The following is a 14,535-nucleotide window of genomic DNA, read 5'->3' as shown; positions in this document are numbered from 1 at the left end:
AAGAGAAAAATATTAGTTGGAAACATAACAGGAGAACCTGTTTTAATGCATCTGTGAAAAACATAATAGGACAATTAATGGATTGTTAAAAATTTCAAGGATGATGCAGCTTTACAGGTACAATTTCCATTGATTTGGTAGATGTACCACCTAAGGCATTCGACATTCGACTGCATTTTGAATTACTTGCCATAATGGCCAGAGTTTTTCCATCAGAGTCAGTCTACGCCAAGGAAGATATAACTTTGGTGAAAACCTTTTGCTGAAAATCCATCAATGCTAACCTAACGGTGGAAGGTACAATTTCTGTCACCAGATATAGGTAAATGCTATGTAAGGCAAAATAGCTGGCAGTTACATAACTGGTATTTGTAACATGCAGGTCAGCTTTGCAGCATATCATGGATATATCTTATATATCTTTTGATGAAAACAGCAGAAAAGCAGTCGAACCTTTTAATATTTTGTTGTATTGCAACATTTATGTAGCGCCTAATTCCCCTACGTAGGGCACTGAAGCAGATGGGTAGCATGGTACACCGTATAGGGTGTGTGGTTGGAAGGATGTTATCTTTGTTTTGTTCCTAAGTTGAAGTGTTTCAATGTTGTGCGTGTTGATCACCGAGTTATCGTGTTATGTGATGAAGGGCTTTGAAATGAGTGTAAGAGGCAGGTGTGCAGTTTAGGTTTTTTAATAAGCTGGCAGCTTTGAGCAGCTCTCCTTTGTGGTATTTCTTGATTTCATAGAGCACTTAGATGGTTCCTGCGCTGAGATGTCCATTCTGAGATATCCTGACTAAAGTTTATGGTCTACAGCAGGTTGGATGTGTCAGTGTTGAAAAGGTATGACTTGTCTAGGCTCTCATGCACAGTTTTTGCTAGCATCTGTGCCCCATGCCAGAATAATGTTCGAGATAGATTTTGTCTGCTTCGAGTACGGCATCAAGCATCACAAAGGATGCGAATACCCTTTACTATAGAGAAAGGGTCGTTTTCCTTCTGAACTGCTCATGTTCTGGATTGTTGTTAGCTTCTAGTGAAACTTAAGTTAGATAAATCACAATTAACTTTGAAGAATTTCAAGATTACAAGGCAATGAAGTTCTGCATTGAGTGAACAGTCCCATAATACAAAATAAAGGTTTTTCTTTCTCCCCAATTAAAGGCTAATTGTTGTCTGCCTACTCCCTACAGTCCAAACATCACTACAGTCCAGCTGCTGAGCAATAAAAAATAAATAAAAAAAACACGTCTGTCCCACCATTGAGCTGGTGTTGCATAAAATTTGGACACCATTTTACAATTCTACTGTGCTTTATTATTTGTGTAGGGCTTCAAACACCTGACAAGGTCAAAGGGCTATGACTAGCATTTGTTTTCTGGGCACTATTTCGAAGTGCATGACTTAAAAGGGTGTTGGTTGTAGTCTGACCTACATGCAAGGTGTAGGTTGTCATCAAGTGTTGGATACTGTGCGGCAATTCACCCAGTTTGATACTTACAATCCTTAGAGTGCTCTGTATCAGACAGTAACAAATAACTGCGGAAGTGGTACAACTGACCCTTATGGTAATATACTATGCAGTCCACCCAGAAGCAACAAAAGGCAAGGGCCTGGTGGCAAACTTAAGATGATTAAATATGCTCTTGCCAAGTCTCTCATGTCTTCTGAGAAGAATAAAACCATCAATGTTTAGGGAGAATAGGCTCGGATATTCAGTGAAGAATTATAGCTGGAATAAATCAATAAAACTAGTGAACAAATTGCTTCATGAGGCAAATGAATGAAAAACATGCCTGTCCAAGATGTGATTGAGATCAGCCAGTTCTCATTGTTCGAGAGGTGGCAGTTTCGAAGAACATTTTTGTACCTATGTTGTCTGATTTGTCTAAAATTCTAATAGTGTTGCAGGTGGTGTGCAGGGACTAAAGTCCTTACACTAACAGGGAAACATTATATTTTGCTTCTGTTCCAATGTTTTGGACCATCATGTTTTCCCTTATTCACCTTGATAATCTGCAAGTTCTCTGTTGTTATCCCCTTCAAGTAATGCACCTCAACAATAAGCAAAGGCAGCCATTACCACCTCACCATCTACGACAAAAGTGACGGCGGGCGGATAGTTTCAGAGTTCAGGGGAATGAGCTGTGCCCTGGAAAGAGGGCCCATCTACTTTTCTTGTGAAAAAATAAAACGACGAACCCCCATAACCTCCTTGTGGATCATGAAATATGGCAAGCGTATGCTGCACGGTGTGTTTGTGTCTTACATGCATGAGTATATATCTTGGGTGTGCATGGTGTACTCTCCTAGGAAAGGGTGACAGCAGTTCAAAATGGTGGTTACAGTCCATAGTGTCTTAATGTACTTGATACACCCTGAGTACTATCATCTTGCAGGGCCCGAAGCCAGTCTGGAAGTGTAGGGAAACTCTAAATATGTATTCTGCTTAACCAAATCTCTGGTGGAGAACAATGGTCTCTGCTTTTAGAGTTACCAAACATTAAGATACTCTGGCTTGGCATGTTAGCACTGTGTCTTGCCAAGTATACATCCCAGCTGCCTTACCATACACCTATCTGTATGACTGAAAACAGGGAAAACCAGTCTAAGAAGTCTGGCTTCTCTCTCATGGATACCAATTCTTTGACCATTTGGTGTCCGTCCCTCAGCTCCAAAATAGAAAGACCAGGAAAAGATGGCCTGCACTGATTAGTTATAAACAGGGTAAGAGGAAGTATGCAGCAATGAAGGACAAGGTTATGCGGCATGCCTGACTAATTTATGCTGCAAGAAAAGGCAAATTCTGCAGCACAATCTTGCACACTCTACAGTAGTTTTATTTCACACTTGTGACATTTTGACATATAGTAATACTGCCTGTCAAAGATTTGACCTTGAAACGAATGCTGACAGTATCCCTATAGTGTATCTTACATAACAAACAGATACTCAGGTATATGGGGGTTCACATTTATCACATCTCAATGATCGTAGATCGAATGCAGACAAGGCACTTACTGCAACCAAGATTCAATCTCATTCGGAGAGGAATATCCCTCTCAAGAGTCAGTAAAGAAATACTGTCAAAGATGGCACTATTGCTGAGATTTTTATTAACATTCCACTGATGCTCCCCAAACAAATTTTCAAGTCTCTCTATTTGTTACCGGTTGGCCTTGTATGGGGAGGTGGCAAGAAGAGTACTTCTTCCAAAACTTTCCTTATCAATGCTGTAAGGATGTGTGTGAGACAAAGATTATGAATGCTCCTATCTGTCAGTGCAACTGCAATGGATATCTTGATGCTACACAAACCATGGGAAAGAAGAACTTTGCATACTTAAAGGTTTAACAAGTGATTTGGTATTTCTAGACTATATCATCTCTAAAACTCATCAGATTAATAAATACTGCAGGACATTGCTCAAAGTGGTGCCTTCTAGGCTTAAAAAACAAAATAACATATGAACCAAAATTACTGCTGTCCCCAAAATGTAGGGACTGTCAAGAATCCCCAAGCCCACACTATGCAGGAATCAAAATAGTGGAAGATTTCTTTGAGGGCGGCACATTGCACACTTCTGGCAGTCTTAGGCAATCATGCTCCTTACACCGTGAGTCAATTGTATCTTGTGATTCATTAGAACACCAAAAATACAAAGGGTTGCATGCAGTTAATAATTTATATCGGGCACAAAAGGCAGTCGCCACCATATACTGGTACCTTCAAGAAATGACAACATTGATATTGGACTCAACTGAAACACTTGAGCAGAAATCCTGAAAAGAGAACAGACAGGCTTGGAATGGGCATAAGTCCTTATTTTTCTAGTTAGGGTCTCGAGAAACACTTGGTTCAAATCTATACAACACAATCACCTACCCAAAACTAACAACTGCAGTGATAACACAAAATATCCTGCAGTAGTGAGGACCAAAGATGAATACTTCACATATGTTAAGTGTGTTCTTCAATCCCAGAATAATGAAACTGAGTCACAGAATTGCTTAAAAAAATCAGAAGTGAATGTAACATAACATTTGCACACCTTATGCATGCTTGCTTGTCCTGAGGATCAGAAAAAGAAAATGGAATGCAGATTTGCAGACTTGGTTCTCGTCTTGACCAAAAATCCAGATAGCCATTGCTGTGGAAGTCCTCAGTGCCCCACAATTCAAGACATGGAGGATTGAGCTACAGAAATTGGCAGCAGCAAAAACTACAACCAATTTTAACTAACTGAAAGGTGCACAGGGGGCACAACTGCCTCTGTGTGGGACACTACACCACTTAACGTAACAGTAAAGTATGAAAATAAACCATCCTACACTGAAGACAGTTTAGACTCTACTACACTGTTATACTTCATTTAACAACACCCGAAGACACCACTCAATGTAGCTATTGCAATACCATGACAGGGAGGAAACGCTGATCATAAGAGACACGGATTTCAATAGACGGCATCACGCCACGAACCGATTCAGATTGTTCATAATTCGTGAACCAATCAGCCCTATTATACCAACAATTGTGCTTTACTAGGCAGTATCGCCATCGATCCTGAGAAATGAGAGAAACCAGAACTGAGATTGTTTACATTACTTCCTTATTTTACATTAATAGTACTGATTGCGTAGGGTATAATGACTGCAACCTTGAACTGACTGACAGCTTTCGAGGGAGGAACCAGAGAAATAAAACACTCCCTCACATTGCACTACACTCCGGCCGACAGTGAGAGAGGGAGATCATCGTTCAGACAAATGGTTCCCCAAAGGAAACCTGAAATTTCTGTCTCTCCAAGCTTTTTTATATCTTTTTCCACCTTCCCTTCCTTCTCTCATTCCTATTTTTTGTTGTTTCCGTCTTTATATCCTTTCTTTATTGTCTTTCTGTCCTTTATGCACGCACCGTTCCTCCCATCTTGCCATCATTCCGTGTCATCCATCCATTGTGCTCACAGTCCCTCCTCCCTTCCTTTCGTGCTCTCTTCTTCGGTGTATTGCCTCTTCACACGGCCCCATCAGTACCGTCCTCTTGCAGTGGTATTGAAAAGCTTCTGCTTGGAGGCCATCAGTGATCAGAGTCAAGGAAACTACACAAACATGTACAGAACTGTAGTAATTAGAAATGCTCAGTGGCGCCCACGCTGCGGAAGAGGAGGGAATGGTGACCCTGTTCTCTTCGTCCTTAATTGATGGAGCCAATAAAACTAAACAAAAATAAAAATAAGGGGCCCTCCAGAACCAATCTCCTGCGTTTGTCTGCACCTGCAAAGAAGCTCGACAACACCAACATAGACGCCCAACCCGGACTTGTAGCCTCCATGTTGCTTTCTCTCCATTAAGGCTGAGACTACCCAAAGATAAAGAGATCGCTGCTGCTGTGTCCTGCAAGGTAGGATGGAGCGGGACCTCGCAGCAGGGAAGAGCTGCCTCGCGCTCCGAACAAGCACAAAGCCCAGCTGACCCAATCTGTGGTGGAGGCTAGCACGACTGTGAGATGGTCCTGTCCGTAGAGACATATCCAGCTCTGGGGGTGGGCCGGCATCCCTATTACTCGGCTAAGGTCTGTGGACTGGCTGCATTGAAGCCATGCTCCAAGACAGCAATGTGCTAGACGGCTTCGCTGCGTGTGGTGAGATTCCTCTATATTAGTAAGAGTAAAACCAGTCACCGTTCAGAAAATTAAAAAAAAAAAAAAAAAAGATTTCTGCATGGCACGATCTAAGTTGTAGCTCTTTCCTTCGATTTCCCTTAAACACAAAAGCTGGACACTTGCAGACACTTCTACACAACACACGTTCAGAGCGGAGGACACGTCCAGGGCTTCCTGCTCAGGCTGCTCGATGCTTCATAGTCTACTCCCGAACAACACTTTATAATACTTTATAATACTTTGCACGACTGCAGTACCTGCAGGAACTTCGTATCTTACTGAGATTTTTCAACTTGGGCATTTTAGTGTAAAATGACTGACTGCCATCCTGTAGGGTGGGCAATGCCGACAGCTGGGGAGGCGAGCCTACTGAAAAGGAAAACAGACAAGCAAGGAAAAGCAGAAACAGACCTCCCCCAGAAGCACGCGAAACTTTTGGAACTGTACGAACATTTTCTCACCACATTTGGACCTTGAAGGAAAAAGATTATGAACAAACGGTCCAATCACTAGCCTTCCTGCAAATGTACAGGCACAAGGCCACTTACCCAGGAGGTTACAGGTGACATACGCCTGAACCCAGCAATGTTAGGACGGTGAAAATGGATCTCTCCACAGCAGTCGCACAACACGGCCAAGAGACTGTGTGCTTAACATAGGGAAAATGCAGAAAGGGGAGGTTGCAGGGAAATGTGAAGACGAAAACATTCTGTGAAACTTGCAACAGTCACGGCGAATACCTAGCCTTATCCTTCTTAAAATGAGACAAAATAAGGCTTTGCAACCCATTAATCAACCAGGGCCTAATTCAGTGTGCCACGCATTCGGCATGAGCCTCAAAGAACAAGGACAGGGGTCTTAGGAAGAAGCGGCTGAGACTTTCTGCAAAACATACAGAACATTCTTGTCCATGTCTTCGGACAATGTGGCTCTTCCATCACATATGGTTGTTCTTTTGCACTACGCTGTGAAACCATTCCCATGAGGTTCAGCTGGCAGTGGATACAAAGCCACGCCGCTCACGCGGACACTGTGCAGAATGGATAATCCCTACTATTCTCAATGGCTGAATCTAGGCTGGCAGAAACTCCACAGCCAACAGTCATAAGATAAATGTCAATGCAAAGGATACATCTGAAGGGTCATTTGCAGGTTTACTTGTATAAGACTGGCGGCATGGGAACCACAAGGACAATTCCCAGTGTATACAATATTCACCTACGGGTTGACAGATCGGGTTTCATAGTGCATTGACCTTAAAAAGAAGCGATGTCAAAGCCCTGCATATAAACTACAATGGTCTATCACCAAGCGTGAAATGATAGACCCAGGGTCACACATTTGCATTACGCAATTTGCTCTTCAGAATTTGTTATTAAGTATGTGAGTCTATTGGTCTCTCAACAGCCTGTAGTATTCATCCTTTTTGCAATTATCTGGACGACCAGCAATGCAACAGCTCTTAAAGTTTTAATGTGCATGCAGATTATGGAAATGCACAATTCAACGTAAATAAAAAAAAGAGGCAGGCACACACGGTCAGGAGATGAAAGGATGAAATCCACAACTAAGAGCCCAGCTCAAAAACATGATTAGTCAAGGGCTAAAATGCTACGAAAAATAGCTATTGCTCAAAACTTTTACCCAGTATTCTCACTTGCTGCAAGATTACTTTGAATGGCAGCAGAGATTTCTCTTCTCTGCATTGGGAAGAAGCCTCCAACTTCTGTCCAGATGTCCTGAAACCAATATACACAGCAGGAGTTTGCTGAGTAATGGCAGCTGCATTTTAACCTCCAAGACCACACCTTAGATATGTGGGATGAAGGAGAGGTTCACACTACAGGTGATCCCCCAGGGTTCTGCAGTGTGTTCGAACATATTTATCAATTATCTGTGACTCAAGGTATCTTAGGTAACAACACCTTACATATCTGGGTAGCTTTCATCATCCTCTATCAGATGGTTCAGACTCTCCTACCTCTACCTATTATTACGATCATGATTACATTTGCATCTACTTCAGCCCTCACAAACCCTTCCCAGTCAATTGCCTGCAATTATGGTACAATCACCTCGGTGGCCTAGAGTCGGGAGGATCAGATAGTTTCGGTACGATCACTGCCACGTTTATGCAATCTTCAAGCATGGCGGTGTTGATAAGGAAGTGCTTGCTAACACTACTCGAAACCAAAGGTGAAATATAATTTGGTATTATGAGAAACAGGAATTTGTGAGTATTTGCGACTGGGTTTAAAAAAAAAAAAAAAAAAAAAACACGAGGGAAGAATAACGAGGGGCTGGAGGAAAATGGATGCAGATCAACCAAGGGGGGTGGATGCAGGTTATAATGCATGGACGTTTGTCCAGGAGTTGCAAGTGAGACCACGTGATTGGATTACGGTAAATATGCCAGATGTGATGATAAAAATGCAATATGTTGCATTCAGAACAAGAGATAATGAAGCAACACATGAGGAGAGCTTCAAGCACTGACGATAGAATGCATGCAGTAATGATTGCCTGGTTTTGGTAAAGAAATAAAACTGTATTGTGGCATTGGGTAATTGGAGACAGGGGGACAATGACCAGGAAAAGAGGGGTGCAGGTTTAAGAACAGAAGGATGAAGAGGGTACCTGAGTAACTACATCTAAATCTGTGCAATCAGAGGACAGTGTGCGAGTGTTGTAAGTGTAAGTTTATGAGATAATGGGGCAGAGTTAAGCGTGAGTCTTTTGAGCAATGGGGAGTTAGTGATGCTTGTGACATGTAGAGTTTGAAATGCAATGACATGACAATCTGCATGTTGGGCTCAGTGAAAGCCAACTCCCCGCACACCATACACCGCTTCCAAGAGTTCTGAGCCAAAACATCATACACACCTTTTGTGTACATCAGCAATTGAGAAAATGTCAGTGTTACATTATACACTCATTGATACAGCTTGAGAACAAATATCACTGGAACTTCTGAGGCAGAAGAAACATGAATAAACATTTCCAAAAAGGTCACTTGCAGAGGGAAGGTGTGAAAGGAAATCCCTCATTGATGACACTAGTGCAAGGACGAGACAGGATTCCTATCTCACATGAAGATGAAGTGGTACAGAAACCCTTACTAATATGAATATTTTGGCAGCGAGGGATTGCATGTGCAGTGTTGTTTCTTTTGTAAACCATATTTATTTTCAAATGTTATGGGGTTCTGCTCCTGAAAGTCCGAGTCCGTGGATTCAAGTGAGTGTGCTCAAGAAGTGCATTTGCATGGAGAGAGACAAACACTTACCACACATTTGAATGAAAAAGCAGAGAAACTCTGTACCATACACTTGGCTATAAGAACAAGAAGGCGACTGGATTTGTGGTTTAACTCCTGTGATCTAAACTTTGGTAAACGTTGCTTGTAGACTGACATAGGTTCAGGGTTCTGGCTGATGCTTTTGAAGCGTTCCATACAAGAGTAATGCTAACTATGAATATAAATACATATAGTCCAAAAATCCACATCAACAAGAGGCATTTAAATGGTCGGACAGAGACAAAAAGGGAGGGACAATAATTGAACTCAAGTTGCGCCAGGTAACCTTCCTTGCCTACATACCATTTTCCACATATGGGTGAAAGGGAAGAACCAGTGCAAGAATGACTCGGCCCCTAGTTGGCTCCAGTACGTTTCGGATTTCTTTCAATAAAGTCACAGGTCGATCGCAGCGATCGAGAAGATTCAAGCAGCTGATTACATCATATTGGAATCCTGTGTTCTGCCATTCGTCTATTTCAAGTACCCTAGAACAAAATGTAGAGAGTATTGGGTTTCATTGTTAAGTAACGCGAGTCAAGTCACACATACAACAAAAACAAAATCAAACCTGCATCTTCAAGCAGGTACAATCAGGCTTTTAAAAAAACAATATTAATTTACATCTACAAAAATGACAAGGTATTTGAGGTCTGAATTTTATGAAACAGAAGCTAGGGGCATTTCACACTCAAGGATCCACCTTTGGCAGCAGAACAATTCAGAACAAAAGGATGACAAATCATGGCTGGCAGAAAAGTAAAGTATTCTTGTGATCATTCTAGTAATTAATAATCTCCTCACACAAATGTGGGATAGCCAAACCCCCAAACCCAGTGTTTAAAATGCATCTCTTTTAAACAATAAAGTGCAATAAAACACTGAGCAGTTGGGTCAGAACCGCACCAAAACAGAATGGCTCAAGCTGCAGAATGTTTCTAAAACGTTAGGTCAGTGGTTTTCACTGTTTGACTTTTGTAGACTCCATTGAGCCACCACTGGAACCGAAGGACACCCCACACTATTTCTACGATTTGTACCTGAACAAGAATGCACAAAAAATACACAAGCAACTGCACACCATCGAAACTCAGCATATGTACTTTCCTCTGCAACTGCAGATTTAAATATAAGAGAAATTGCACACCAGAATAAAATCCAGTTTGTATTCACAGATCAGTAGGTAATCATGTAAAATCAGCGCTCTCAGCAGAAGTGGTGGGTCCAGAGTAGCAAATGGATTGACATGGCCTCCGGCAGACACAGTGAAGCGAACGTGGTTGGTACGGAGAAAGCTAGAGTCCATGCGGGGTCTTTGCACCAGAAGGTGACAAAGACAACGACTGAATAAAAGCAAGAAGACCAAGTGCTCATTATACCATAGTACATGCCTACTGGGGAGTGGTACCCGGTGAAAGGACTTCAGCTCAGCTGGAAAGTGCAGGCTAGCCCCCTTTTCAATAGAACAAGTGCAGATGCTCGGAGCCTGTAAGTGCCTTTAAGTGGGTGGGAGAAAGTACATCCTGGAAGTGCCTTCAGGGCAGTCTATCTGTATATATATATGCTTTGATCACTGAGCGTTTGGAACAGCTTCTCTCCAAATGTGCAGATGGGTATGATTTTCTAAAAAACGACCAGCAATGCAAAACAGCAGCTGAGTGCTAGCTCAGGCTGCAGCGTGTTTGATGGGAACAGTAACTGCACATTCAGGCATGTTCCACCCTGGACTAGCAATCATCTTCACGCTAAAACCTTTTTTACAATACTTATTATTATTCTTTTCAAACATATTGTTGTTCATCGTATTAATACATATATCAACTACATTAAGGAGGCAAAGCGTACTTCAAGTAAGCACAATTATTAGTTGATGAAACTACTAAACTCGAAAGAAGGAAGTATCTTTATATAGGTCCACAGGGGTCTATTGACCATAGGTAAGAACTTCTCTGTTATTTTAAAAAGCATTCGATGGCACAGTCTTATCCTATTGGCCATTTTACGGGAGCCCTCAGCAATTTAAGTACATTTAAGAGCCTCGTTACAAATTACAGGCAATGTTTCTCAATTGGCTAAAGGTGTTAAGACAGATCCTTACTAATGATTCCAGTCTCTCGTGATATGTCTAACCTTTGTCATGTATCTCAGTACCCCCAATGCAAAGGGTGGCGGTCAATTCAGGGGGTTTGCAGCCAGGCAGCTAACCGAACTGTCTAAAATTAAAAAAATCTACCACCCAACTGAAGACTCTCCAACACAAGATTTCTTGTTTGCAAAAGCAACTGGCACAGAATTCGAGGTTTGGGTCTCCTGTTAACTGGAAAACCCAACTAATGTTCAGTGAAAGGGTGGTGCCAAACACAGCTTTACAATGATCAGCTGCAGTTCAAACTAGTCTCCACGATAATATTCCAACTTCTAATTCCAACTAATATTCCACCTTCGTGGTCTAAAGAATTTTCGGGGACCTGCGTCAAGAAAACAGCTGGGTATGCTGCAAATGTTTGCGCGGCAGGGGCAACCATAAGACCTCGAGCACCAAATGGACCCACTTGTTCCCAACTGCAACTGTAGACTTAGGATACAGGCCGGGGTCTTCTTAAAAGCAAGATCTCTTAAGCTGTAAATGAAAGTTGGAAGAGTCAAAAAGGACTCATTCGATGGGGCACTCTCAAACCACTGCTGGCAAAATGGAAAAAGGTTTGGACTGGAAATTGAGACAGAGCTCCGCAATGTCAGGAATATCTGGAGGTAGACTTGAAAGTGATAGCTGTCCTTTGCCGCTTTAGGCATGTCTTCAATCTTCCGGTGAAGGTATCTTGGTTTGGAACTCAGCCAAATAGTTCCAGGCTGTTGTGGTTCCAGGAAGGTTCAAGGCACCCAGCTTTTGTCTTGTTCTTCAAGTTCAGAAAGCTCTTTCTGTAGAGCAGTATACCACAAATCTTTTCAGCACGGTACAGGAGGAGGGAATCTTCAATGATCTAGATGTGGGGTCTCATTCTTAGTGAATGAGGTACAGAGGAGAAATAATTTTCAAATTCATGTTTCTGGTCAGACATCCCTCTCCATTCAATTTACAGATGTTCTCCAGAAATTCAGATGAACACAGGTAATCGTTTTTTTTTTTTTAGCTTAGCAGGATGCTGACAAGAGGCAAGGGTCAATCAAAGGATGTGCCATGAGTGAAACAGCATACTTATGGCCATCGATGTTTAGCCACCTTACATGGCATTAAAACATGTGCCAAAGGGAGGTTTTCACCAAGAGTTCAGGCACAGTTGGATCAAACTTTCTCAGTGGGGTCTCTCCCATTTCCAGTCCACTGCAAAGGACAAAACGGGGCAGCACTGCTGGCCTCATGTATGTGGATTCAGGTAGTAATAAGCCAAAATATCATGCATGGGTTGCTCAAGTTTGGCATCTGAGGACACAGTTGCCCAAATAGTCACACAGGTTATCATCAATCTTTTACTCTGTCACAAAGGTCTGCTCTGCAATATAGCAACATGAATTCTCGAAACCATCCCTGATGGGATACAGGGTTTTAAGGTGGAAAGAATCATCATGTTGATTTGTCAAAAAAGGTGATATGGAGAGTAACCACCATCCTATTTGCAATATTTGTGTCCCTACCACGAACACAGCACATGGACACACAAGCATGTAACAAAATCACAGTGGACCTACAGCACAAAACCTATCCTATATGCAAAGACATGACCACATATGAGGTTCTTAAGTGGAAGCACTTAACTCCATACTTTTGGAAGGTAGGGGTAAAAGGATTCGTCGTTAGAGGGTAAAAAGTGAATTCTCATTTCTGATGCAACTATAGTTTGACACAAATGTTGAGAAGCATCAGTGGAATTGCAGGCTGCTGGGTCAGAGGACACAAATAAACAAAAGTGGCCAGGAAAAAAAACGAAAAAGGGAAGGATGGCAGTATGAGGACGTTCATCTGCACAGTCTACAATCACATAATTCTAAAGTGGATTAAAATAAGCACCTGCGAGTAAGGCAACACTACAGTTCATCACAACATTACTCTGACACTTAGTTGACATTGACCTATATAAATGGCTATTGTATATATTGTTTGCCGTAGATGCTGAAGGTTGCCATGGGGTATGTGGGAAGTCAACAAGTATTTCAGGAAGCAAATGAAAAAATGAGACCGATTTTTCATTTTCTGTTGTAAATGCTTAATTTTCTACTGCCTTTCAGAAAGGTCTGAGAGGGATCATGTGACTTCCACCATTAGGAATGCGAGGCGTACTTCATTCTATAGTACCTCTCATGAAGAGCTACACAAATGCAGCCAGTGCTCAAATGGTACTAGAGTTTAAAGGACAGAGCCATCACATTAAAACACTCACATAATGAATGTGATTTGTGTTCCTTGAATGGAATACAAAGTAGCCACAGTGAAGAATGCAGCACTGAGGAAGCATTTCTTTCATAATCCTGGCGTTTGAGCAGACCCCTGCGGTTACCTTGAAGGAAAAAAAACAGCGCAAAACGAAAGATTACTGACCTGTGTGCCAAATCTTGCATTCTTAATTTAGAACACGGAATGTGTGAATTGAGAGGTTGGGTGCCTGATGGTTATGTGGTGTGGTGAGAGTCCAGACACATTAGTCCACGTGCATTGCAATCACCCAATCAATGCATGCATCTCTCTAGCTCTCTTTGTATGCAACTGTTAACGAGTAGTTTTTGAGAAGGCACAAAGTTGTGGAGAACAGGGTTTTGGATGATTGTAAAAAAAGGATGTGATGGTAAGAATACATAGGCTGATACACAAATCATACGTAGGCCTGGCTGAAATTTAAATTAAAATTCCCAGTTACCCCATTAGGCCACTTTGCGTAATTCTGCACCATTTGCAATTAAAACTTTCTACTAAATGGTGCAATTAATGGTAAACATTTACCTCGAACTCACAAGAACAAGAGACCATGAGCGGCTGTTTGCGACAGTTTTATTTGAAGCATCCTTGTGCTAAGACGAGCGCAAAGACATTTTGCACTAAACTATAGCACAAATTGATGGATCTACATTTTGCGTAATTTTGTGCAATTACGGAAAGCAAATTACACAAATTGGTCACACTCCTAAAGTTCATATCACACTTGCATCCAGACTCTTCCACTGCGGGCATATCGAAAGATACCAATGAAGAAGAACAACAGGCTTTAAATTTAGATCCGGTGTCAAGAAAGTAGCATGTGCAAAGTGCATGTGGAGCAGGCACACATGGCCATCTTTCAGATAATCAAAATAAGTGCATGGATATAAATAAGACAGTGATGCTGCTTTTGGTCTACCATTAAAGGCGTACATTTGATGGGGGGGGGGGGGGGGAAGCTTCATGAAACGGGGCTGATAGCAGTTGTGCCACATAATACAGAATAGGATGGGTCCAACTGGGTGTGAGGAGTTCTTCTTTCACTGCTGTATTGCTCCCAAATACGTAGCACAGCACAATCTACAGGGTTTGGTTTTAAAAAATATTTCTGAACTGGAGGTTGTTGCATCTCAGGCTGGGCTGCATAGTGATTGAGAATTGGTAC

General features: G+C 41.9%; 1 protein-coding gene across 3 annotated transcripts in view; it reads right to left on the bottom strand.

Annotated features, from left to right (window-relative positions):
- The window catches only part of METTL9 (methyltransferase 9, His-X-His N1(pi)-histidine), a 145,282-nt gene that overhangs the window by 34,554 nt on the left and 96,193 nt on the right, over positions 1–14,535 (bottom strand). For all 3 annotated transcript variants that reach the window (XM_069210311.1, XM_069210312.1, XM_069210313.1), the window contains exon 4: positions 9,266–9,450. In XM_069210311.1, coding sequence (XP_069066412.1) covers positions 9,266–9,450 — 185 coding nt within the window. The remainder of the gene's footprint in view (positions 1–9,265; positions 9,451–14,535) is intronic.

Source organism: Pleurodeles waltl, chromosome 10 (assembly GCF_031143425.1).
Source record: "Pleurodeles waltl isolate 20211129_DDA chromosome 10, aPleWal1.hap1.20221129, whole genome shotgun sequence".
Taxonomy (NCBI): domain Eukaryota; kingdom Metazoa; phylum Chordata; class Amphibia; order Caudata; family Salamandridae; genus Pleurodeles; species Pleurodeles waltl.
Note: the sequence above shows the minus strand (reverse complement) of the source record. Positions and strands in the feature narration are given on the sequence as shown.